The 26,664-nt window shown below is 34.6% G+C and overlaps 2 protein-coding genes across 12 annotated transcripts in view; one reads left to right on the forward strand and one right to left on the reverse strand.

Moving 5' to 3' along the window:
• The window catches only part of lig (ubiquitin-associated protein-like lingerer), a 50,054-nt gene extending 37,336 nt beyond the window's left edge, over positions 1-12,718 (reverse strand). For 4 of the 10 annotated variants that reach the window (XM_089646348.1, XM_089646347.1, XM_089646346.1 and 1 more), the window contains exons 1-4: positions 12,670-12,718; positions 5,250-5,384; positions 2,759-2,929; positions 1,180-1,348 (exon numbers count right to left, since the gene is read on the reverse strand). In XM_089646348.1, coding sequence (XP_089502474.1) covers positions 1,180-1,348; positions 2,759-2,929; positions 5,250-5,348 — 439 coding nt within the window. In that variant the 5' untranslated portion in view covers positions 5,349-5,384; positions 12,670-12,718. Of the gene's footprint in view, positions 1-1,179; positions 1,349-2,758; positions 2,930-5,249; positions 5,385-6,329; positions 6,430-12,121; positions 12,212-12,542 lie in introns of those variants that run through there. The other 6 variants (XM_089646342.1, XM_089646341.1, XM_089646344.1 and 3 more) reach the window with 6 other exon arrangements.
• A 1,553-nt stretch (positions 12,719-14,271) lies between these two features.
• On the forward strand, positions 14,272-23,020 carry Prosalpha5 (proteasome alpha5 subunit). Of its 2 annotated transcripts, none has more exons than XM_089646546.1 (5): positions 14,272-14,419; positions 14,721-14,977; positions 17,437-17,615; positions 19,677-19,789; positions 22,715-23,020. In XM_089646546.1, the coding sequence occupies exons 2-5, from the start codon at positions 14,721-14,723 to the stop codon at positions 22,895-22,897; spliced, it is 732 nt and encodes a 243-aa protein (XP_089502672.1). In that variant the 5' UTR covers positions 14,272-14,419; the 3' UTR covers positions 22,898-23,020. The 2 variants fall into 2 exon arrangements, with proteins under 2 accessions (XP_089502672.1, XP_089502673.1); XM_089646547.1 differs by lacking the exon at positions 14,272-14,419 and adding an exon at positions 14,436-14,575.
• The last annotated feature ends 3,644 nt before the right edge of the window (positions 23,021-26,664 follow it).

The raw sequence follows: 26,664 nt of genomic DNA on the forward strand, positions 1-26,664 counted from the left end.
AATTTCAAAGAAAAAAAAGTGGTTCGACTGGGGATTAAACCTTCCTCCCCAGGGAATAGCTCTTAAACTGCTCTGAATAAATAATAATAATAATAATAATAATAATACTTGGATGACTTGTATAGCGCCGTTTTTGTGCAAAAACACCTCAAACTTATAATACATTTCTACAGTGATCTATGTTATTACTTAACTATTTATGGAGAAAATATACAGTACAATACTTACCTGGTAGGTCACTTGAGATTAACACTTAGTTAACATTATCTAATTGTATATTGGCGAAATTTAGATACAGGATTTAGGACTTAATTGAAAAATTGAATATTACTGGACTTTCTCTTAGGATTGGTATATTTAATTTAAGGGTACGACAGCTTAAAAAGGTAAGTCTTTTAAAATATCTTTTAAAAGTTCAAAAAAATATATATTTGGTAAACCTTCCTCCCCGGACTGGATTGAACCACACTAACAACAACAGCGCCAAATCCCAATTGGGTAGGACCGACATTTATTTATTGCTGTAATGCCATCCAATTTCAGAGAAATGCTTATATGTCTCTACGTGTGTACGTGTTGGCCACTGAAAGTTGATAGAATGCATTGTCATCAACGAGTCTAAATGTCGGGTTTCAGCTCAATCGGATTGTTGGGAAGTGGGTTAATTTGCTCTTCCAAGATTTGCATTCATTCATTACCGAAAACAAAAGTAAAATTCAAATCGATGTATTTAAAAAAGTGGAGTTTTGGAAAGAATGCGAGGCTGATATAAGCGTACTGAATGAGATTAAAAAAGGGAATATTGGATGGTTAGGGCGGATGAATGAAAAAATGTGTATAAAGAGAAAATATGACGCATGTCACCTAAGCAAATAGAAATTATTGGGAATGCCCAAGAAGACATGGCACGATCAAGGTGAATCGAATGCTTGAGTCGGACCAGAATAATGGAAGGCTATGTACGAGTATCTAAAATGTAATATTACAATGATCCGATTTTTGAGAAATGTTATTGTATTTACAGTATTTCACAATAAATAAAAATGAGACTATGTATGAATGTGATTGGAGTAAGGAGTGTGTTCCAAGACAGAATTGTGTAGCAGTCCATCCTCTCTGCCTACTCCTGCAGATAAAAGTCATTATGATTAGTTAGGGATGGTTTGGTTGATTGCTTACATCCTCTGGGTGCGCCCCTCTCCCGCGGCTGTGAAGTTTGCATGCCGGGCGAGGGCACGATCCCCTCCCCCCAGTCCTCCCCCGCGCCACACTCATTCAGCCCTCCCGCCATCGCAGACGCAGCCGCCACCACCTTCTTCTTTTTCTTCTCTTTTGTCTGCCATTGACCCTGAAGGAAATTTACAATTCAATTAGTAACATGAATACATACATAGTATTGTTCCATTGCCCACTCCAATAGCCCTGATGGACTACTTAGTAACATGAATACCTACATAGTATTGTTCCATTGCCCACTCCAATAGCCCTGATGGACTACTTAGTAACATGAATACATACATAGTATTGTTCCATTGCCCACTCCAACAGCCCTTATGAACTACTGCCTGCGGATACCAAAAATCAGGATCTCTGTGACAATTGAGCAACGGTGATTTACGTTGTACCGCACGAAGGTCCCAACTGCTCCCAAACGTCTGAAGTAAATGAGACTAAAGCATGATAGCATGATATTTCTGAGATTCCTCTACCTGAGGGAGTATGGCTACTACCCGTGGCTCTATCCTACTGACTTTCTCTTGGGCATGCTCGGTATGAACCATCAGAAGAAATGTGCATATTGTATCACACTTCTTCAAACTGATTAGCGGATGGTTTGAAAATCCGACTATCATGGAGAGTATTAGTCTCTATGTTCCTGATGGTTATCTCCATCACCGACAGCATAGACTGTTTTATCTCCCGGCCTGCAGGACTAACTTGCCTGCAGGTCATGCCGGTGGGGAGAACAGTCTTGCTGTTGAACAGAATCAATTCGGATATCGACATATTTAGCTGAAGGTGAAGCTGCCTTTAAAAGGCAAGCTCTATTGATGCTGGTATAGTTTATACACCGCTAGTTTACACACAGAATCAATTCAGATATCGACATATTTAGCTGAAGGTGAAGCTGCCTTTAAAAGGCAAGCTCTATTGATGCTGGTATAGTTTATACACCGCTTACTTATTATGTAATACCATTTTACAAATGTACTTAAAAACGAAATAAAATGTAATTTTGTAATGTTTTTAAAGGAATAAACTAATTGAATTGAATAGATATTTTAAGTGTTGGCTATTCAGGTCTGGTCACCAAACACGGCTTAAGCCATTTCAAGCAACTTTTTGATTCTGGATGGTGGTCTTTAACCAGGGAGATACTGAGAGTATCTACCACGCTGGATCGTGCCGCAAATAAACCATATATTATTTTGAAATTAATAAATTGCGAAATAACACAAACGAATCAATTATATTTAGTAGCGGATGCAGGGATTTGAACCCGCTACCTCCAAATTCGTAGTGAAGGATCATAACCAATCAACGACGGGGGCCATCAGAAGACCGTGCCTTCCACTTTGCCAGTGACCATAAGGTTCTCCAGTTCGGTAAGCAGCGTGACCCAAGTATCTCAAGATCCGTAGTAGACTAGTTTTCTCACTTTTCCATCAGGTGCTGATGTACATTCCGATGGAAACTGGTGACTTTGCCCTCTCAGGATACATTGTGAACAGTCTAATATCTGTGAACTGTCTAATACCTGTGAACTGTCGGCCTCCTCGAAGAGCATGTCGCAAGCTTTGGCCAGGTCCTGGTCGCAGTCGTGCAGCGCCGAGCACACATCCTCCTCGGAGCGCTGCGACATCTCCATCAGGTGCTGGACCTTCTGACGGAAACTGGCATCATCGCCCGAGTCTGCGACCGATGCTCGCTGCAAGAAGACACAAAATAAATACTCATTTTGAGATAGGCACATACATTTTTTGAGGTGTTATGGAATGAGATCAGGGGTGCATAACAAGTGGGAAATGGACGAAAGTTGGGAATATGTAAAGGAAGGATCAAAGAGAAAGAGATGATCATTCGATTAAGTCATGAAAAGCTCCTGATTGCTAAAATAACCAAATTATGTGTCCAGCGCTCAGCGCTTTTAAGCATTTGTTTTGAAAATTTCCCGCCCACATTAAAAAAAAAATCATACCTCTGAAGGGTTAACCCTTCAGTTACCCTCCAACACTTTTGTTCAGTTTTTCGAATGCGTTATATACATCTTATTTTATTAATTTTCCGCAAAAACAAATACTGGTTTAGAAACGAGATAAAATTATTTCTCCGGTGTGCGCATTTAAAATAAAAATTGCTACTTCTAAATAATAAATTTTTGATTTCAAATGTGAAAAATGTTGTCAAAAACGCTACCCACATTTTATTATATAATTTTTTACTCCAATCGTAGAAAAATTGAGAACTCGATATTTCGAAAACATATTTATTTTGACTCTTGACATGGCCCTACTCAAGTATCTGATTCACTTGAGACAAGTCTTCCTCGGGCATCCCCGACTTCTGATACCATTCACATTTGCATCATATATTCTCCTTACACTCCTTTCTCTACATGCCCAAACCATCTAAGCGTACCTTTCTTAATCTTACTCATTATGCTTACATCAGCCTTGCATTCTTTGCGGATCTCCACATTTCTCACACAATCATACATGGTTTTGAGCACACATACATCAGTGTAGGTACCAGCACTTATATATTATACTTATACTTTTACACTTATACATATATATTGTATTAATTAATTAGTATATATATGAGTGATATTTTATGAACATCAAGAACACAGTGAAAAGGTTAAAGACTGCTGGTTTCTGGCCATGTGGAAAGAAACCGTATGATAAGACAACAAAAGCGTCATGTGGGTGCACCAGTGAAAGAGATTTCCAAGCAGATCGAGGAAGAGGAAGTACTGGAGGATAATGGGAAGAACTGAAGATTGGAAAAGAATGATCAGGGACCAGAGGTAGCTTCGGGGTGATGAGTATAGTAAGTAGAAGCAATGGCGGTTTTCTCAAAAGTGCGTTTGTGCAATGAGCCCCCATTAAAAAGACGATTTGCATTATATTAATACTAGCACATTACAAACAGCGCGCCATTAAAATCCCCATCACTGAAAAATATGGTCAAAGAGCAACCGGATATTCTCATGTTGTGCATTATAGATTCAGCACAAAATGATTCATACAACAAAAAACCAAAACAACACAATCCCCCTAATGGTGAAATCCAATAACCTACGCCAAAACAAAACATTATTAGTGCGCCGCTATAGTAGAATGTTTGATGCCACGTGACCTCCGGAGTTTGACGAGTGTCACCGGATTGTCCGAGCCATTTCGGTCACCGCCCGCACCGGCAGCGGATTTTGCACTCGATACAAGTTAAACGTTATTTTTCTTTAGTTAGTAGTAAATTTTTATTTTCTTATTCCTGCATTTCATTGCCTTATGTCGCTAGTTCTGCAATATCGGGTTGCGTTTTCTTAGTTTGGTTTCGGCTTTCAACCAGAAAGCAGTTGCATTTATTGATTTGTTGCATTTACTCTCGTTAGGTAATTTTATAAAATTGCAAAATACAGTGTTCTTTGCATTAAAAAAAAATAATGCAAGTTCGTACGAAAATGGGCTAGAAATTAAGAATAAGAAACCTCTTAAAATTTGATGAATTAGGTACATAAATGTAATATCTTCCCTCGAGTTTCTGAACCCTAAAAGAAAAAACCACAAACCGCCACTGAGTAGAAGCATTGTATTTTTTTATTTATAGAGCGGAGACGGTTTACACATAGTTCCCCTGAGCACTTAGGCCATAGGCCCATTGTACTATCTCCCATTTTACCTCATTCCTTCAACAGACACCCGGTCCTTTTTATAAAGTTCACCAGGGTTGTCATCGAATATGTAGATGTCTTCTGGTTCCACAATGTGCCTTCCCAGGTATCATCTCTCCTCTTTAATCCCCCTTGGTTCCCTGAAGGCCTCACACGGGAAGCGTTCACGGAGGTGGCCTTATCTCTCCTCTCCAGTTCCCGAAGGCCCCACGACGAAAGTCCACTCCCCCTTGGTTCCGTGAGGGCCCCACGAGGGAAGAGGGCCAAATCTGCCTCATCTCACCACTCCCTTTTGCTTCCCTGAAGGCCCCACAAGGGAAGAGTTGATGGAGGAGGAGAATTGTATAGTTACCTGTGTTTTGTCTGTATTCTTATGTGAGATGTGATTCTGCTTTGCTCCTCCGCCCACCTTTGTTCCCCCCTTGCTGGAAGCTCGCGCCCCCAAACTCATCTTTACAATATTTACAGCCACTATTTACAACACTAGCTGAAACACAAACAAACACATGCATTAGTCACACATCAACAATGTAGATAATAAACACCCATCCTAATATTGCTCTTCTAGCAATGATTTACAACTGCAGTCTGATGTTTCATTTTTAGATTGATTTGATTTATGTATTTTCCAAGAATGACCAAATGTCACCAAAAGGGGTGAATCATATTTTTAAACAACAGGAAGTAAAAATAACTAAAAAGAAATCAATAAAAGAATTCGACAAATAATATTATTAATATTATTTCATCGCAAAAATACACATTTTTTTAGTTTTGATTGGTAAAGGGAACCATTAGACACTTCTTCCACAGGAATATGCGAGTATCAGATACTCGACGATTCAAGTATCTTAAAGACTACTGTCATCAGGATCACCATAATCAATAATATTCGGATGAATTTTTTTTTGTATAGTGTGATATGAAAAATAATCTCAAGGGCAATAACTTTGGACTGTTAGGTATTATCCGTGCTTTGGAAATTCGTTGTCCGGAGCGGACTGCTCCAATTGCATCTGCATACATCTGCGCGCAGGTTCATAATACAAAAGCAGAAGATGTTGAAATTTTGGGAACTGGTTGGTGATGCCCCGCAACTGCTGGTTAAAGTCGTTACCACTAACTTTGTCAAGACTATAAACATGGCCTAGCCTGGGCCAAATATATTTGTAACAGTGAAAATATTACGATACTGCAAGACATCAAATATTTCGATAAGTGTACAACAGATATCAGCGTTACTGAATACTGAGTAATAGTGACATTGTCTCGTGTCGGATATTGTGTGCTAACAACACGTATGCTTTAGATCAATACTAGGAACAAAAGATTCAACAAAAAATGACAACCATTGCAGTTGTGAGTGAGGTTATAAAGCTATTTAGTTTTGACGTTTCGCAAAGACGCGGGTCACAAAATCAGTATCGGTTACTTGCATGTTCACATGGAAGACGGTGCCTTATTGGTTGTAGACTTGAAACTAAAAACTGTATCAGCAAAAATGTTGCACTTTTGAGTAAACAATAAATGCTATGACACTTTTGAGAACACAAAGAAAAATATTTTATGAATTATAAACAATATTGAGGATAAGATAAACAAATTTATTATTGAATTAAAACAGGTCAAATAGCTGGTCAACAAGGAATGATTCAATATTTTGATAAGAACGAGAACTTATATTGTAATTTATTTATATACTATAGTATACTAAAGAACAAGATAAGATTAAAAAAATATTAAAATTATCCAGGCATTGTAATGTTTGAGTCATAATCTAATTGAGACGTATATATCCTAAGTGAATCAGAAAACTATTCGATAGTATTCATTATTGCCTGCAACCATGTGTTCATTGAAATTAACATGAGTACATAATATGCAAGCACCTTATCGCCTCACTAGACGAAGTCTGTTCCGAGACAGGTAGAAAGTTAGGTACGAGTCTGTGAGAACTAGTAGGACTATTGACAGGATACTCAACTCAGGAGATATGTGCAGCTGTTGAGAGTGTAAAGCAACTATAGTTGTAGGAAACGTGAAGAGGATTTAGAAACGATGGTCCAAGTATGCCGTCACTATGGGAAGAAGGCTCATATATCTGATAGTTGAATACCATGTTGTGGAACCAGGAGAAATGCCCAGACACTGTATCACAACCCTTGTAAACTTTGTCAAAGGGACTAGACCAGGCATGTCCAACCTGCGGCCCAATTAAAGATATTTTGCAGCCCAAAATGAAGATTTCAGCTTTCTATGTTTTAGATTTTGGTATTCATACAACAACAAAAAATTGTCACAAATTTTATCACATTTATATTATATTTTGTGAAATTAGAACATTCTTGTTAAAGACCTCGAACTCTCGATGGGGTTTTTGATTTATTGCTTGAAAGTGCCAGGCGCATGGCCACACAAGGAACTTATTTTCGCAATCAATTCTAACAGGTAATATAATAATAATTCTTTTTTTCAGAAGATCGAATGCAACTGATTTTAATAAGTGAAGGGTGAGTGCAAAGTGAGAAGAAGAGAGCGAACACGCTGGTCAAACAGGTGCCATTTTTTTTGTTTATAACGCACCAATGGCAAGATATACTATTTAAACGAGAATAATAATTGAGTGAAAATATAAAAGCATCACCAATTTGTGTCTGGAGATGTCAATAAATCAAAACCCCCATCAAGAGTCCGAGCCCTACTTGCTATGCTTATGCGTATTGAGGCGATAATACGATTGTGAGAGATGGCTATAGTCTACAAATTGCCACCAAACAATTTGAATTGGGTTCCCCTGGACTAGACCAACATCAATGGAATGAAATGAAACATTGTAGATAACACGATGATCTTATATGGCTTGATTGCTTACGGGAACTATGTTAGACAAACATTTAAATTTGGTTATGTGATGACTACATAAGAGATTCAACTACCCGAAAGCAGTTACACTATGACACTGCCGATGTTGGAAAGTCACTGCAAGACAGGAGAAAAGGCGAAGAATGTTTGAAAGAACTCTAACTAACTAACCATCATGCCGTTTCCACACAAAGGTAGAGCTGGGAGAGGATGTAATGCCAAACCCAGTCTGGCACACACTCGTTGGTTCATTCACATTCATACATTGTCTCATACACACCCTTCTGTTATTCTGACTATTGACATGGCTCGGCTTAAGTATTTGATCGTGCTATGTCTTCCTAGGGGGCGCCTTACGCCGCTTTCATAACAAAGGAGTGTAAGCTATTCAGGTCACTAAACCTAGCAAAAGCGACTTCAAATAGTGTTTCGATTCTGAATTGTGGTATCATTGGAAGAAAAATAACCAAAGGTTTAAAAGGTTTATCGTTTTCTCTCTGCACGCTCCTAACCAGATCTCTCACAAAGTTAAATAAATAAGCATCGTGATGAGAAGGCATGAATAAATATAATATTTTATATAGAATAGAAATTTCCCAAATATAAAAACGAATAACCCAATGTTTAATGTGCCGGAGGAACTAAAATATTTATATGGCAACATTCAATACGAAACCATCGGAAACATTGGTTGTGAAAACAAAACTGGAACATTTTCATAATATTATTATGAAGATAGCACCATACTTATAGCAGAGAATTTTAAAAAAAAAAACACAATTAAAACTTCCAAATGAAATAAACATTGTATTACATTAAAAAAGTACTTGCGGAAAGACTGTTTTTTATATTCAATAAAAATATTTATTTATTCACGCCCCATGGGCTTTTACATTTTATTACATTACTAGCTGTACCCTGCCATGTGTTGCTGTGGCTCAGTCCGTCTGTGCAGATAGAGAAACAATAGCTTTTACATACAACAGATGGTGCTGTTTTTAAAAAACATGTTTTTTTTCAGGTGACATCTATACAGGGTGTCCGGTGGTAAAGTGCAGTAACTTCGGGAGGTGATTCTACGTGCCTAGACGGCATTATTTTTTTCGTCGTTGCCAAATCTACATCCCGCGCCCCTTCCTGCACCCCCCGCTGTTGTAATTCAGTAAGCAAACGTCTGTGCTTTGAATGTCACATAATTTGACGCGCGGAGTAAACAACTTTGAAAATTTAATTTATCTAGTGTTAAAAGTCTCATTTAAATAAAAACTTAGTGTCTTTATCTAGTGTTTAAGTCTTACTAAAAAGTACATCTTTATTCGGTGCGTGTTTTCCTTAAACATCGAGTTCTATCGAGTTTACGCCAAAGAAGTAAATAACGTCGAAGATCTCCGGTTACGTATTCACGAAGCCGCAGATGAAATACGCCACAATGTACGAATTATAAATAATATTACTGTACGTTTACATACTTGCCTACAAGCAGAAGGTGGACATTTTGAAAATATTTTAAATTAGTAAAAAGCGATGAAATTAGTTAAGTGTTCAATGAGTTATTAATATTTTTTATAATAAAAAGTGTAACGTGATTTTAGTGCAGTTCTCTTTTTGAATTTGGTAAAATATCAAAACATACGGCGAACTCTGTGTTGTTATTGTTTACAATTCACATGCAGTTTCCATGGATACGCGCCACTCACAATATCGGTTTCCATGGATACGCGCCACTCACAATATGCAACGTTGCCACGTTCACACTTGCGAATTTATCGGGTAAGTTTGCACCTACACTATGGCTTTTTAGCAGGTATGTCTTTTTGTATGAAAAAGAAAAAATTGGAATTTCGGAAAAAGTTATTTATCTTTTTTACTCCTACGATCATGTAGAATCCCCCCACGAAGTTACTGCACTTTACCCCCGGACACCCTGTATAATATCTTAATGTATAAAAATCAGGTGTCACTGTGTTCGTACATGCTAATCTCTGAAACCGCCCAACCGGTTTCAATGAAATTTTGTGAATGTGTATGGTTGTTTCCAGTTTGAAACATAGGATAGTTTTGGATCCGATATGTGGCGCTGTCGAGATATAAAAAAAAAATTCCAGCTTTATCATCCAAAAATAGATATATGCACAAATTTTAACTTCTCTACAAGACGACGAATATATAATATAAAACAATAATATTGTTAAGACTTAAGAATCAATCATTATGTACCGCATTTATAAAATTTAATTTTTATCCATTATCCACTATCAATTAAGAATTTTTCTTTTATTTATTAAACTTGAATATATTAGATGAATAAAAAATTAAATAAATAATGTATATCAAAGGGGTTTTCTATGGATCATATTCATACAGCAATCTGTCACACTGTGAAAGACATACAATGGAAGATGCTCTGAGGAACTAGCGTCATTGATCCCTTCAGCACCGGTGCGTAGTCGGGATACACGCCAAACGCGCGCCCAACATTTGTACACGGTTGACATTTGTCACATGAGAACGGGTCGCTTCTACGATTCGTTCTTAAGTTCAACAACGTTCTTAAGGGCCTCCTGTGTGGAGTTAATATTAAAAAAAAAAAAAAAACTTCAAGTCAGTATTAAGAGTATATAAGGTCCATTTTTACTTATTTTCTATTGGACTGAACAATAATCACAATCTGCTGAAATGATCGATATCAAATGAAACATTAAAACAATATCTATGAAGGATGTGACTTGAGCATGTATTCTGTGTATGTCAAATGGATAAAATATCTGACAACAGATAAAAGGCGATCTACATAAAATGAGGTCTATATAAAATACGGGAGGTTGTGCATCTTTAATTCTCCGTCCCTTGATTTTAACTAAAAAAAACTATTGCTAAGGATAATTTTCAAATGTCACCCGTCACACCCATCAGAGCCACTTTTCAAATTTATAATCCTAGATATTCGTCAATTACACATTAAGACTATTCTTATTTACATATGGAAAAAAATATGTCATCAAAAATACAACAAAATATTCATACGCGTTACTCGTCACACCAAAAATGTGTAATTCCTCCAACAAAAACAGCATTCGCCCAGCGACAATTTTCCTATATTGCTCCCAAGATATTCAATTCAATTCACTCAATATAGATACCAGAAAATCGGAAACTGAACATCGATATACAAAAAATATTCAGAATTGGCTATTGGTAAAGGGAAGGAACTATTGCAAAGAATGTCTCGTGTCACTAAATTAAATTAACTGCTCTTTTATTCCATTCTATTCATATGTTTTCTTCTTACTTTTATATCTTTTTTTCTCCCTCTTATTTCTGTATATCCTAACATCTTAACATTGTAATCTAAAGAAATATGGCTACCATAATACGGGCATGTGTATGATATTATCAGATGAATGAACGCTGTAATGAAACGCTGATGGTCAGTCGCGAGCTAGTCATTGGTCGACCAACGAGCCTACTATCTGTATGTCACTGAAATTCTGGCACATTTTTATTTCGTTTTATGATGACAATTGAGTTTACAGCCTTGTTTTGAGCTAGGAATTTGTATCAGCCTGTACATTAAAGCAGGGATTAAATAGGCCAAAAGGCAAAGCTCGAGAGTAAATATTTAATTTTATAAAAAGCAAATCTTGAATGGATAGGCAGTGTATAAAAGATTGTGACTCAATATAACGTTTTTGATGTGAAAATGAGAATGACATTATCTTTGTAATCAGAATTCCATAAATCTTAATCAAAATCATTTCCTGACATATCAATGGAGAATTTGCTACCATAATTGGAAATGGTGGGTGATAAATACAAAATATATGGACAGATAGCCTTGTGCTGTAGGTTAAATCAACAATTTGTGATGAAATTTAAAGAAATTGTGTGGAAATCTTTCAATTACAAACAACCAATTTAGATACAAAGAGATTTTGCATCTCAGTAGAGATGAAGCATATTATTTCAAGTGCATGCCAGTTGCAAATTTTGATACTACGGTGAAAATATACTGAAAATGTAGTAAACTTTTATTTTAGGGTGTTTTCACAGTTGAATTTGAGTTCTATTTACTTTTAGACCACTCCTGTTTACAAATTTTAAAACAATGCAATCCATTTTGTATTTTTTGATAGTGCGGTTTTGTATTCGCGGCCTACAATGAAAGCGGTATTGCGCGCAATTCACCACACTTCGCCGATAAAATAATACAAGACATTTGACACAATAACCAGGAAGAATCGCATTAATATAAACTGATTTATTCACCGTACTACACGTACATAAACAAAGATGTTCGTAGATTTTGAATGATTACACATTATTTGGGATCCGTCCAGTTATCAACAATAATTATTGCTGTACCTATGTCAGATACAGATCTGAAGTTGATGAGCGATATCTCGGGAGAAAGCCTTTAAAATTGTGTGTTCGGCGCTTCCGACGTGGGAACCTGCGATCATTGTGATGTCTGATAAAGTTATAAAGTACTTCTGAAGAATCAGAAGGGAAATCAAACAATGAATCGCGATGAGACAGGGAAGAAAATGCGGCAACACTCTTCACGGTCAAGTTACGTGATTATATAAAGTACACCATCGCAATTCGAAGGGATAATACAAACGACCAGTTTGTGCATTTACTATGAGTCCATATATTCCATTTTCGTTTTATTTTTTGCATTAGACTTGACCTCAGCGGCACCATGTGGGGGGACGCCATTCTTAACGCAACCGCGGAAATCATATTGACAACTTGATAACTGAGACAAAAACGGTCGATTTACGGTCACAATTCCGTCAATTTTACACAAATAACGACGTATTAATACTCGGCATCATTACCCGTTAAACTTAACACGTTTTCCGATGAGAAACAATAAACACTACAATTTTAATTAGAAATAACCATACCTGCTGAATGCGCTCTCAAAACGCAGTCTAGTCACGTGACCAGAAATTTTACACACAAAATGGCCAAAGACTGTGATTGGTTAACAACAAATACTATGGATCACAACATACATTAGACTTTTGAACTCTTTGATTTTTTGATGAATATTTCTTATGACATAGACATCTAGCGGATTGGGTATTTACTAAAACTTAGAATATCGAAATTAAACATTTTCTAAATATTTTATGCGTATTTTTATTGCAGTGCACTGTCTTGCCACATGAAGCGCTGTTCTTTTATTTTATATTCTGCAACTTAGATTTCTTTAGTGCGTAATCTATAGTATTTGCATGAACTTAGCGAAATAATAATTTCATAACCTTGACAGTAGGTGGCTTAACAGACATTTTTTTCAAATACCTAATGTATTTTTTACAACTTTAGGTTGATGCAAGGAGCTGATTTCAGCAATTAAAAATCCTTTCTGAAACGATGTTCCATTGTTCAAAGCAAAATCTTATATTAGCATTACTATGGAACTAGGGCATTGACACAGAACCACACCCGGGCTCGGTTTTGGTTTTGGGTTAGTGCAATGGGCGGTAATGTAAGGCTAGCTTTAGACTTGTAAGTTTTTTCGTAAATTTACGACTTCTAGCCAATGGGCATATTGCATTTTGAAAATCCAATATACCCATTGGCTAGAAGTCGTAAATTTACGAAAAAACTTACAAGTCTAAAGCTAGCCTAATGGGTATTGCCGCCCGCCAGAAATACGAAATAAAGTTATTATTTTGATGGTTCTATAATTATTTGATACAAGGATTCTTCTTCAGTTCGCGTTTTCGCGGGCAACGTGAATTATTAAAATTATGGAGAAAAGTAGGACCAGAAGGGAACCATTCTGCTTTTGAATTAAAAAAAACGCATTTCGTGTACAATATAAGTCTATTTTTCCGTCTAAGATTTCAAGGTATTCAAAAGTGCATTGTCTCATATATTGGCGGTGCTGATTTAAAATGAAATTTGTATGATTTTAAAGGGAATAGAGGTAAGTAAACAATTATTTCTAATTGTTCGTTGAAAACTGCAGCTTACATAAAGTACAAGATCAAAAAATAAACAGGAGATTCAGATTTAAGTGAAATTGTTTATTGATTTTTAAAAGATGGATATTTCAATTACAAAACGTTTTGTATCATGCAATCGATATTAGGTACCCATAGGACCAGTATGGGAGTAATCTTTAATAATGTTATCACTCTGCTTATCTTGTCAGGGTTTTTAGCATTGAGTAACTTAACCGACGTAAATAAACTTTAATGAAATTTTGTCAGTTGGTCAGTGTTGCCTAATATTTGCCAAATAAATAGACACGGTATGTAAGTAATATTTAGTAATGATATCACTCGGTTTATCTTGTCAAGTTTCTAGTATAGAGCAACTTGACGAACCTAAATATCACTCACGAGCATAAAAAGCAAATTAAATTTCGGGTCAATGATGCTTTACTTATCCGGTCACTATAAAAATTATATTCTAAATTACTAATTTTTAACAGCAATTTCAAAAGAAGGTGGATAATCTCTCTAACATTTTCTCAAAATAATATTTTTTCATGTAGGTACCTGCCCGCGTAAGAAGTATTTGAGCACCATTGAAATTTCAAATAAAAAAAAACAAAAGAAGAAGAAGTTGAAAATTGTCCGGCATCTCTAGTTTTCCGCTAATCATCCTTTCTGTTACTTTTAAATTTATAACGTCAAGGTATTACAGTTGTTTATAAAATTATATCCGTATCCTTTAATTTATTCCCCCAGCTTTACTGCACAAAGTGATCACCGTAAAATTGCTTTTATTTGTTTTGAAACATAGCCATCTAACCTCAAAATGACGCATCAATAACCATCTTTACATCGAAAAGTATTTTGATTTCGTTCAGAAACAATAAACATATTCATATTAGTGCATTTTTTCATTAAATGTCGTCGTTTTCCAATAAATAGCTGTCATATTCATTATTGTTGAAAAGTAAATAAAAATTTTGACTTGTCATTATCATTTTTAGATGTTTTTGACCCGCTCAGAATACGACCGTGGAGTGAATACCTTCTCTCCAGAGGGACGTTTGTTCCAAGTGGAATATGCCATCGAGGCCATTAAGCTTGGCTCCACCGCTATCGGCATTGCCACCTCCGAAGGAGTTGTGTTAGCCGTGGAGAAGAGAATTACATCTCCATTGATGGAGCCAACCACCATCGAGAAGATTGTGCAAGTCGATAGGCATATTGGATGCGCTGTCTCAGGACTTATGGCCGATTCTAGGTAAATACAACAATTTTGAATTTATTTTTGTTAATACAATTAGTTACATCTCTTTACATCAGTTACAGCTGGTAATTTTTCACTAAACGCTACTTAAAATTCAGGTAAATAAATGTACAGAATATGCACATTTTATTTTAAAAACACTTTGTATCAGTTAGATAATAAGTAATGAGAAGTAAGTGTTTCACTTTCAGGATATGGAAAATAATGCCCTGTAGTAGCTATTTCGTTAAAAAACGGATAATTTTACGCCTTTTCTTCAAGCCATATTTCGATATAACAATCTTAAGATGGTTTTTTTTAGGCTAGTATTAATTTTTTTTTTTTTTAATTAAACCCAAACTCAGAAATAATAGGATAAGGTCCTCCCACAGCCGCTGTGCCCGCAGGATGCACAGGTGGGACCTTAAAGAGTCGGCAATTTGTGAATGTAGTGCAGTGTAGACCACCGAACATGTGGTCAAAGAATGCCTACTGCATTTTTTCCCCTGCGGGATTGATGAGATCCACAGGACGACGCCTGATGCCCTAGACTGGCCCACTAACCTAGATGTTCCCCTCTAACTCCCCCACCATACGAAAGAAGAAGAATAATAATGACCACTAAGTGATCAATCGATTTTAACTAAATAACTATTAAAATGCTTTATTTTCCATTTCCGAAAACTGAAATACTTACTTCTTTATTATCTAACTACTACTAAGTGTTTTTTTAAGTGCTTTTTTTAAGTCTCTATTTTCTGTATATTTACCCAGTTTTAAATTTATTTTTACTAATAAATTAAATAAAATTAGTCAGCACCCTTGAGCCTGTTATAAAAAATCCATTTATCATTATAATTTTAGTTGAATGGGTCATACCTTTGTCTGCATTAAAAGCAACTTACAATTTTTTTTTTTTACTTACACAATGCCTGCTATATTCCCTAAAAGTAACATACATATAACCTTCACTCGATTTGGAACATTTTTGGCAATGTTGGTTATTTTTGTGCGTGGGTTAGGTTAGAGTACATCTGATTATAAAGAAAAGTAATGATGGAATGTGGTTATACATTCGCACATTTATGGTTTTTACACGAGGATACATTTTATACGAATAACTGTGTCAAAATATTTGAAAATTAAAATGGGAGTATTCTAAAGCTGGACACACACGGCAGAGCCAGCAAACCAAATAGCCCTGTGCTTAGCCAAAACTAATCGCGTGTGGGGAAATTCAGGTGGTTAAGCTCGGTTTAGCTTTGCTCGGCAGCCTCTGCTTGATATTCTAGAAAAATATATACCTATATTATTTCTTACTACTTAATTAAAAAAAACCCTTTTTTATATATTTGTGAAAAACTATTTTATTTGGGTGTATTATTTTTTAATTGTCAGTTTTAAATAAACTTTCTTTGTAGAATATTCGTAAAAAAAATAAAACTATTGTATTTAGCTATATTAATTTTGATACATATTTTAATTAAACCTTGGTTGAATATTTGTGAAAAAAATAAACCTATTTTATGTACGATTTTAGTTCACAAGTTTCAGTCGTTCGATGGTGACATTAGTGATGATAGTTATGCCATTGCTAAAATATTCCGGGGAAAGTTTTTTCTCTCAAGCTCTCTAGCCACCAGTAATACAACAACTAGCCCCTATAAATATTTGACAACTGAGGGATTTTCATTTTTGGGTCATGTATCACTAGACATAGGTCAAACTGGCTCAGCTCCTTGGCTCGATAGTGTGTGCCCCCGTAATTAGCACTGTGTCCAAATGGGTTCCATGATAACTCAACACACCTTTGAAACACGATATAAAGTCATCAAAAGTGATGAAAAAACTAACATATAAACTTAACCTAGTTTTTGTTTCATTACTTTTCATGATTTTATATCATTCTTTAAAGGTGTGTTGAAGTGTCATTTTTATGAATTATCACTGTAACTATCCATATGTTTCAGGCCAAATGGCTCTGCCTTGTGCGTCCAACTTAATTAGAACAGACGTTTCCATTGCCTTTTGTTGACCTTCTTATATCAGTCATGTAAAATTATATTCATGTAATATTTAATTTATTATTTAAAATGGTACAGTTTGACTGTACCATTCTGATATTTAATCAGATGATGTAACAATAGTTGTCAATCTCTAAACAAAGAAAAATTGTTCAGTAATGTTGGTATGTGTTTATGGATGTACGCCTATCCAAGAATGACCTGCCTATCGCAGCCTATCTAAGAGAGATGTTTGTTTTTGATTACATTTATTGCATAAAGGAATGACCACTTAATCAGTTTCCCAGAGGTACATTTGTGCTGAACCTAGTGACTCCCGATAACTATCATTTACTAACATCTGACTATAACTCACTCTGATCTCACTCTAATTTCACTTTGACTTCCACCATACGAAGAACAAGAAGAATTACATTTATTTATGTGAACTTTTTCCATTATGTGTTCTAGGACACTAATTGAGCGCGCGCGCGTAGAGTGCCAGAACCACTGGTTCGTGTACAACGAGCGTATGACCGTGGAGTCTTGCGCGCAGGCCGTGAGCAACCTGGCCATCCAGTTCGGAGACAGCGATGAGGACAGCGGCACTGCCATGTCACGTCCTTTTGGAGTGGCCATCTTATTCGCTGGTGAGTTCACAATTCTCATCTCAACTTCTTTCCATTTTCCTATTCAGATCGGGAATCTATAGCTAATTGAAGGTATCGCATGAAAATCGTACTGGAAAAAATTCAATTACGCATGATTTTAGAACGGTCTCTGTAGACCTATCAGCAATTTCAGCTGTAAATAGAAAATCTCTCCGAAGCACGATCAGCGTTCGACTTGTTAGTGAGTAGATCCAAATAAACTGATTTATCTCCACTTCTGTTAAAGAAGATAATATGTGTTATGAAAAATATTTTTTTATTTTTTTCTTACAGAAATGATGATAATTGATAATTTTTTCTTGGATCATTCATAAAGTAATTAATTTACCATGTTTAAATTATTAAAATGCATTAAATTAAGTTTTATATAGTGTTTGGTTATTCTTGTAATACATTTTTGTCACTTGTACCTAAGGTCTCCGTGGACTTGTGGTTAAGAGCACTCGTTTTGGGCCTGTGGGTTGAGGTTCAATCCCCACCCACGATCAAAATAAATTATCCTTATTTATTTTTTCCGGGCATTTGTGGAAGTTAATTTAAAAGAGGTATCCATTTGAATGATGATATTTGGTAGGAAGAGTCTCGAAAACATATTTGAAGACAATTTAACCAACTGACAGTGGATATTTTTTTAAAAAATTTATGATTGATTTTAAGTTCTTCAATTACTTTTTATCACTACAACATCCTTTCTTGAAAGAATTGATATTTTATATGGATGATACTTTTTATTCGTATACAATTCCGCGCATACACGTGCAAACAAACAATTATTCATCCATATATTTTAGCCCAATTTGCAAACATTTTTTTTTCCAAAAAAAATTTTTACGTCACCTAGTCACCTATGAATGCGACTTGAGCATTAGGAATGAGAAGAGAAAGAATGAGATTACAACTTGTGTTTTGTTTACCCTTAAATAATATTTGAAAATTACAAACTTTACTTTGAGACAACCTTTTTCTAACCGATTGTTTTAAAATAATAAGTTTGTGATGTAGAAAAGCTTGTTAAGGTTAAACGCGGCGTACATTATAATCTATGCATTCATAGATGGCGTTCATTTAATTATTTTATTAAAATACGCTTTTTGCAAGTTATGTTTAAAATTATTATACAAATTATTTTTATGCGTCCCTCACTCGCAATATGAATATAAATAAGTAGTGTTGTCCGTATAATAACTCAAATCTTTCAAATAAGGCATGTAAATGAAAAGAAAGAAATATAAAATATCTGAAAGAACAGATATTCAAAATATTCTAAATAAATAACATTTCATACAATTTCTCACGAAATTATATAAATTTCTCACGAAATTATATAATATTCAAATAAAACAAATGTGAGAAACTGCAATTTTGCAATTCTAATTATCATGTAACCGCTATATCTATATTCAATTGTCACAAAATTTAATTTACTTTTATCTATGTTACATAGGCAATCTTCTCATGGAATGTAACTAATAAAAAAAAATAAAAAAAAGTATGTATGTAAATATTTAATATACCACCACATAATTGTATCTTTTTGTCTTTTTACATACATATATATATTTTTTTTTTAAATACATACATTTCTTTTGGAACAAATATAATATGTGATTTACCCACCTCGGAACAGACTTTGTCTAGTGATGCGGGTAAAAGAAAAGAAAACAATGTAAACAACCATGAAATTAAATAAACGCCCGGGTTGCCGGCACTGAAACTGAAAAAAAAAAAAAAATACAATTTTGGATTGAATCACCGACACAATATTGTATTTGTATGCTTTTCTTTAAAGTTTTATATAGGGACAAAACTATTTACATATTCATATTGCGTATTTAGGAGTACAAAAAATAATTTGTTAATTTTAAGCATAACTTGCAAAAATGGTATTTTAATAAAAAAATTAAATTAACGCCATCTATGAATGCGTAGATTATAGTGAACAATACGTTTAACTTTTGGTCAACAAAATTTTTTTGACCGAAACTTGCCGAAATTGAAGGTTCAGTCGGTCACTTATAATAAGTAAGTGTTTTGTGTCAGGAATCGATGAGAAGGGCCCCCAGCTGTACCACATGGACCCCAGTGGCACGTACGTCCAGTTTTCAGCCAAGGCCATTGGCTCTGGAAGCGAGGGCGCTCAGCAAAGCTTGCAGGTAACCTATTACATTATTTTATTGGATTTACAGTCAAGTTCTTCTACAATGACAACTCTTACCACTTATTATTTCTGTATTAAATTGCTGTGGCTCAGTCTATCTGTGCAGATAGAGAAACGAAAGCGCGTGTTGCTTTTACGTCCAACAGATCTAGCTGTTTTAAAAAAAAAAGGATGTTTTTTTCTTGTCGAACGCAACGTTCTGTCAAAATTTCAAAACAATCGGTGAAAAAATTTTGTGCATTTAAGATTTTGAACAAATGAGCATTAAAATTTTTATCTATATAGATTATAATATTTGGATGATTTGTACAGCGCTGTTTTTGTGAAAAATCATCTTAAGGGCGCTGAACAACTTTTTGTTAATTTTTTTTTTTTCCGCTACTAAATATAGATAATTAATTACAACAACGTATAACTTAAGGCAAACAGATTACATCTAGCAGCTAATCAGTCAATAACATATGTGCAATGTATCACCAATGAGCGTGAAGCTGCATAAAAATATACAACTTATTTTTATTATGTACAGGTAGATAATTATATCCAGGACCAAACTTACCTTAAACTACATTATAATATATCCGTTGAGTGCTATTCAGCGCTATCACGCAGTAAGAGTTAATATTGTAGTTGAAAATGTGTAGTTTTTTTATCAGAAGTATAAAATATAAATTTTTACTTGTTTAGTTGTAAAAAGAATCATTAAAATTGGTTGTTATTTGTTCAAGTTATTGAGTTTTTATTTAATAAAATACATTTAAAAAAATATCTAAAAACACAAAATATCAAAAGCAATTTACATAGTGTGCAAAATAAGCAAAGCACTAAAACGGATATTATATCATTGGTATTTTTTTACTGCACTCTGTGTTTATCTCGCCTCATCTTTAGGGGAGACCGGGGTTAGTTGACTATAGGCCTTAGTAGACTCAGCGGTGATAACTTGAACGGTTCTCAAGAAAGGGCGCTGTAAGTCCTTCCCATCATTTAAATAGCCGGTGCGGATTAGTATTTGTGTTCCTTTGGATCCCTACGCACGTGTCGGTTTATATAGTTCTGATTTTCGATATTTTGCTTTGGTGAGTAACTTTTTTATTGCAATTTATTTTATTATTGCTGTGCCCTAATTAATCAAGATCATATAAACATAAACTGGGTGCTAATTATGCTTCTTTTGTGAGTGAATAACGATAGTTGTGTTTTTTGTGGGACTGGTCGTTTACTGGAAATAATGCTTCAAAATTAAAAATGGCGACTTGGGTTAGTCGACTCAGTGGCGTTGGGGTTAGTTGACTCGCTGAGTCAACTATTTAGTATTTGCATATTCACTTAATATTTTATTTTTGTAATCCATATAATTGTAAGTCGCTAGTATACGTATAATTTTAACAGAGAACTTTTCATTTCGATAGATATTCGCAATGAGAAAATACAAAAGAAAAACCGATAAGGGGAAAACTTGCGATACAAATAAAAAAAAGAGAAGCAATCTGGAAAAACTAACAAAAAAAGAAATCCAACACTACTAAATTAACAATGGCTACCAAAACTTTGTTTACTGATGACGACGAGGATTCTGAAGATGAAACTTCATGCCTGATTTGCGATGAGCCCTACACATGTAATGTTCCTGGGGAAGAATGGGTGAGGTGTATGATCTGCCAATTATGGGCTCACAAAAAATGTGTATCTGGCAACGCTACCTACTACCAATGCATCAACTGTAATTCAGATGACGATATGTAATGTTTATAATGTGTAATAAATTTTCATGTGTAAATTTTGACTTTATTCTTTTTCAATTCGATATTGACTCATTTGAGTCAACTAACCCACTACTATGAGTCGAATAGCCCACACCCGGGGTTTGTTGACTCAGTGGGAGGGTTTTTTTGTAAACATAATTGCTGACCTGTAGGTGGATGTTTTAACTTGTTTTATCAACTGATCCCATAGTCAAATGTGTATGTTACATTATTGGATTAACAGTCCATGGTGACGAGCCTTCATTTTTTTTTTTAAATCACGAAGTGAAAAGTGGGTCAACTAGCCCCGGTCTCCCCTACATATAAATAAAAATGTTTGTTCAAAATCTTAAATCTCCGAAAGTTCTCACTGATTCCTTTGAAATTTTGACACAATGTTGCATTTGAGTATGTGTGTTTTTTTATAAATATATATTACATAGATGTCAACTGTGACATGCATTTTGTAAAAACCGCGCCACCTGTTGGACGTATAAGCAACATTATTTCTAGATCTGCACAGAAAGACTGCCACAGCAAAGCGTGGCACAGTACAGCTAGTAATGTAATAAAATGTAAAAGCCCAGGGGGCGTGAATAAATAAATCTATTTATATAAAGAAGAATCAACAGTTTTATTCTGAAATTGATGAAATTTTGCACGGTCGACCTTCCAAACAAGAGGAAAGTCACTGTCTACACCTGATTTCCAACAACACTGTAAAGTCTGGGCAACGCCGGGGAATTGAGCTGGTAAACAATAAAAACCTTGGTTTCAAAAGCAGTCTTATCCGAAGACTGTGAAACCAAGAAAACTGGAATTTTTTCGCAGAGAGTTTTAATATTAAGGAATTAGAGTAAATGATTGTTTTCAAATGATTTGTGATTTTTAAATACTGTATACATATTTTTTTGGTGAGCTTTTAGCTACGTTTTCTTTAAGAAGCTTTTCTACAACACAATCTATTACATATTCTTCTTTACTTCTTCTGGTTCTTCTCTATACCTGCGGGCTGCAGTTCCGAACAACTGGCTAGACTTATACAAAAAAAAAAACTGAAAAATCAATTATAAACTGTGTTAAAAATAACTATATGTTAATTTCCTAACACAAAACACAATAAATATTAATTGAAAAAAAGCTAACATGTATTGTTATTGGATTTTTGTTTGTAGGAGGTGTATCACAAGTCCCTCACCCTAAAGGAGGCCATCACATCGGCTCTGACCATCCTGAAGCAGGTGATGGAGGAGAAGCTGTCAGAGTTCAACGTGGAGGTGTCCACCCTGACTCCCGACAACCTCTTCCACATGTTTACCAAGGAAGAGCTCACAGAGGTCATTAAGGACATCCCTTAACTCATCCGCGTTGGCACCCACTAGACTTAAGGATAACACACTCTATTCGGTTTTTTTTACTTCTGGCAACAGCTTCCGTTATGATAAAGGCATTTTAATAAAAAAATATGTTTATCTAATGTTGATTTGAATTTTTTATATTCCCAATTTGTTTTGTTTTAGCTCTCAAACCCAGAGTTCCCACTATTCAAAATGAAGTGTATCTTTTAGAGGCTTTTAGCCATGTTTGCATAGTCTGGTACTTACCAGCATTCCTCTTCCCAATCTCCTTCCCTTTCCTACTTCCTTCTACCTCACAATATTCCTTAAAATTGGGGTAAAGTCCCACTGGCTCCCGGCAGTTGGGACTGTAGGAGTGTAGAAATTCTAATCAAACGTTAGCTTAGCTGTCTACTAGCTCATGACATTTTTTACAGAAAGTTTATTGATTTTTGTTAAAGAAATGTGAAATCTGTTTTTTCGGTGGATCACACTGCCTAGTATGAAAAAAACATGGTTATAATGCACACACAAAATCTAAGGGCACGGATACATACGCGAGCCGAACTGCCGAGCTGAACCTCAACTTATGGGAAAGGAACGAAGCAACTGCAAATGGTGCGAAACGCCGCTTGCAGTTCCTTTGTTCCTTTCCTGTAATTCGTGGCTCGGTTCGCGTTTCGGTTCGCAAATGTGTACGTACCAATATAGTCTATTAAATGTTTATAACACAAGAGCTCAACAACTCTCCGGCAGACCTACATAAACAACATTACATACTGCTAAAAACTATTTAACTTTACTATATCAAGTAGAGGATTAGGAAATACGTTTTTTAACCCCTAGAGCCTCTGATATTTTGCAATGTATTTCCTAACCAAAACTGTCAAAATGCTGATTGCTTATGGCGGGAAATATTTTTGCATTACATTCGATTTCACATGAATTTCACCCTTTTTGAACATTTTTCAAAGTAATATACCTACTGTTTTTGAAAGCCGACAAAAGACTTTCAGATTTTAGTATTACAAATTGAAATATTATGTTATTCAAGATATTAAAATTTTTTTACGCAAAAATAGATAAAGATTTTAAAGTCGCTTAGTGATGGTTTCTACCGTGTAAACAGTAATGACTGCTTTATATGAAAATAAAAAACATTTAATTAGACAAAGGAATTATAAAAGTTATGGATACCTCACTTTTTTTAATATAAAAAAAAATTAACAGCTAAACTAATTCAGCACTTAGTAAAAAATGTAAATAACTAGTTATCATAACTTATGCATATGCTTAGCAGCTTATGTATTCATAGTATCTTTTTAATTTTTTATTACTCTTATATAAATTTCAAGGGTTAGTTTCTTGATAATATTGTATTTAATGCTTTATTTTTTAAAATCTTTTGAATTTATGTTACATACTGTTGTTTTCAATTTAATTTATAATCGTTATGCAAAAGGCCAAAGGGGCGTAAATAAATAAATAAATTAACCTTTACAAATATTTTTCATAAAATTATTACTGATTTTTCAGTAGCGTCTATAGTAAACTTTTGTATGCAAACTGAAAGCCTGGAGTTCTCTTTTTCTAACATTGTTTTAATCAGGTATATTACTGTAATACAAATCGAGATATAATTAGAATTTTCATTTCTGTTTTCGTATCAACTTGGGAGTTGAGTGAAATATCTCACAAAAAGACTACGGGTTTTTGACATCTGTGAGAAATATCTACAAAAGGTGCTCTAGGGGTTAAAGTATTTAACTGAATTATTGACAAAATTACATTATTTCTCTGTGTTAAACTGTCATTAATGATTCCAGATAATAACATGTGTATTTCCTACTGAAATATCTCCCAATTTATGCAAAGTTGGTCAAGACAGGATGGAAATTAATGTTCGAAGTGATGGTTTGGGTTTTCATGATCTTTGATGAAGACTGATATAATGGTGCTTTCTTTATTCATAATCGATTAATGATAATTAATTTGATCATTGAAATATTTTTATCACGACAATATAAAATTGATTGATAAAATAAAAGATTCTAAATTGGATGTGGTTTTTTAATTTCACCGGTGTTTTGAGACATCTCTGGGTTTAAAAAGTTTTTCTTGCGTTGATATTAGAGACATCTATGAGAATATTAAATTAATAATTCAACCTGTTCTTATACAATAGCGTTCAGATGTCGTTAGTGTTCTCGAACAAATATTTTATCAAAAACTTTATGGTACATTATTACAAACGCGACGCTTGTTATAATGCACGTAGATGGCATTAATTAATTAATATTTATTAAAATACGCTTTTTGCAAGGTATTGCTATAAAAATATTAGGACTAATTGCAAAAAGCGTATTTTAATAAAATAAATTAATTAACGCCATCTATGAACACTTAGATTATAACGAGTTTCTCGTCACAGGGACAAAAAACCGTGGCAGGAATATCGTCCTACATGAAGTTGGGTTCATAAGTTAGTTTTTATCTTTTCAATATTTATTTTAAACATTTTACATTTTTAATATTTGTGTTAAACATTTATTTTTTGATTTTATTAAGTATCCAATGTATTTAAATATTTTTTTTCTAATTTTTTTTTATTTTTTTTTTTATATTTACTCCACACAGGAGGCCCTGAAGAAAATAATTTCCCTCAGGGCCTATGTCATCTTTGGGGATGCTGTGTGGAGGGTCTTTTTGTGGAGAGGAAGGAGTGAACATGGGTCTTGAAGAGTCCCATGTTGTAGGAGGGAGGAAACACAGAGGCCGGCAGTTCGTTCCACAGCCGAGCTGTTGAACTTAAGAACGAATCGTAGAAGCGACCTAATGATACTTTTTGATATAATGTGAAATTTAAAAATTTCCATGTTGTGAAATATTAATTTTTCTAAAAAAATGGAGAAAAATATTTATCTTTTGATATTACGTGAAGTTTGGAAATTATCAATGTCGTGTAGTATTTATTTTTTTGAAGAAAATTGGAAAATAATCCCGAAAATTTTTGGTCGGAAAATATTCATAAAAACATTTTTTTCGATATTATGTGAAGTTTGGAAATGATCCAAGTTTTAAATTTTTCGTGTTGGGAAATTAATTCTCCTAAAATTAAGAAATCTTTATAGAATCATCTTGTCGATAGTTTGAAAATTATCCATGTTGGGAATTTTTATTTTTCTTATAAAATTATTTTCGGGAAAATTGCTCGGAAAATTGTAAATTTTCTTTTTCACATTTGCTTATCGAGTATGCTGTTTGAAAATTTCAACAGTTCTTTTTGATAGTAACAGTGGGCGCCACTTCCGTCTACAAAAATCAAAACTGTTCAGGCTTTGAGGTACTAATATGATCAGATACTTGCAGCACGTTCCAGAGTGAAAGATATTCTCACTATCCCCCGGGGAGGTGTAAGACAACCATTCAGAATTGAAACGTTGCTTGAAATGGCTTTAGCCGTGTTTGGTGATTAGATTTTAATAGCCGAAATGAATGAATATGAGAGAATTCATTGTATAAAATAAGTATTTAATGAAGAAGACGAGCTCATTCAGTTTATAGTCAAATGTTGAAATTGCGAAAAAATCAAAAGAGCACAAAAGTAGTAGAGACAAAAGTGTTAATAAAATAACTTTAATAACTACACGCCTTCCAACACGATTAATTGATAGATCACCAAAACCGAGCTTACTGTTAATGTTTATTGACTTGGCTGTATATGTTTTGTAAGACCTAAATGACTGAATATATATACACAGGCTTGTCATTAGTTGTATAATAAGCGT

This window comes from Hesperophylax consimilis, chromosome 24 (assembly GCF_061612785.1).
Source record: "Hesperophylax consimilis isolate HC1 chromosome 24, BYU_Hcon_1.0, whole genome shotgun sequence".
Classification (NCBI taxonomy): Eukaryota; Metazoa; Arthropoda; class Insecta; order Trichoptera; family Limnephilidae; genus Hesperophylax; species Hesperophylax consimilis.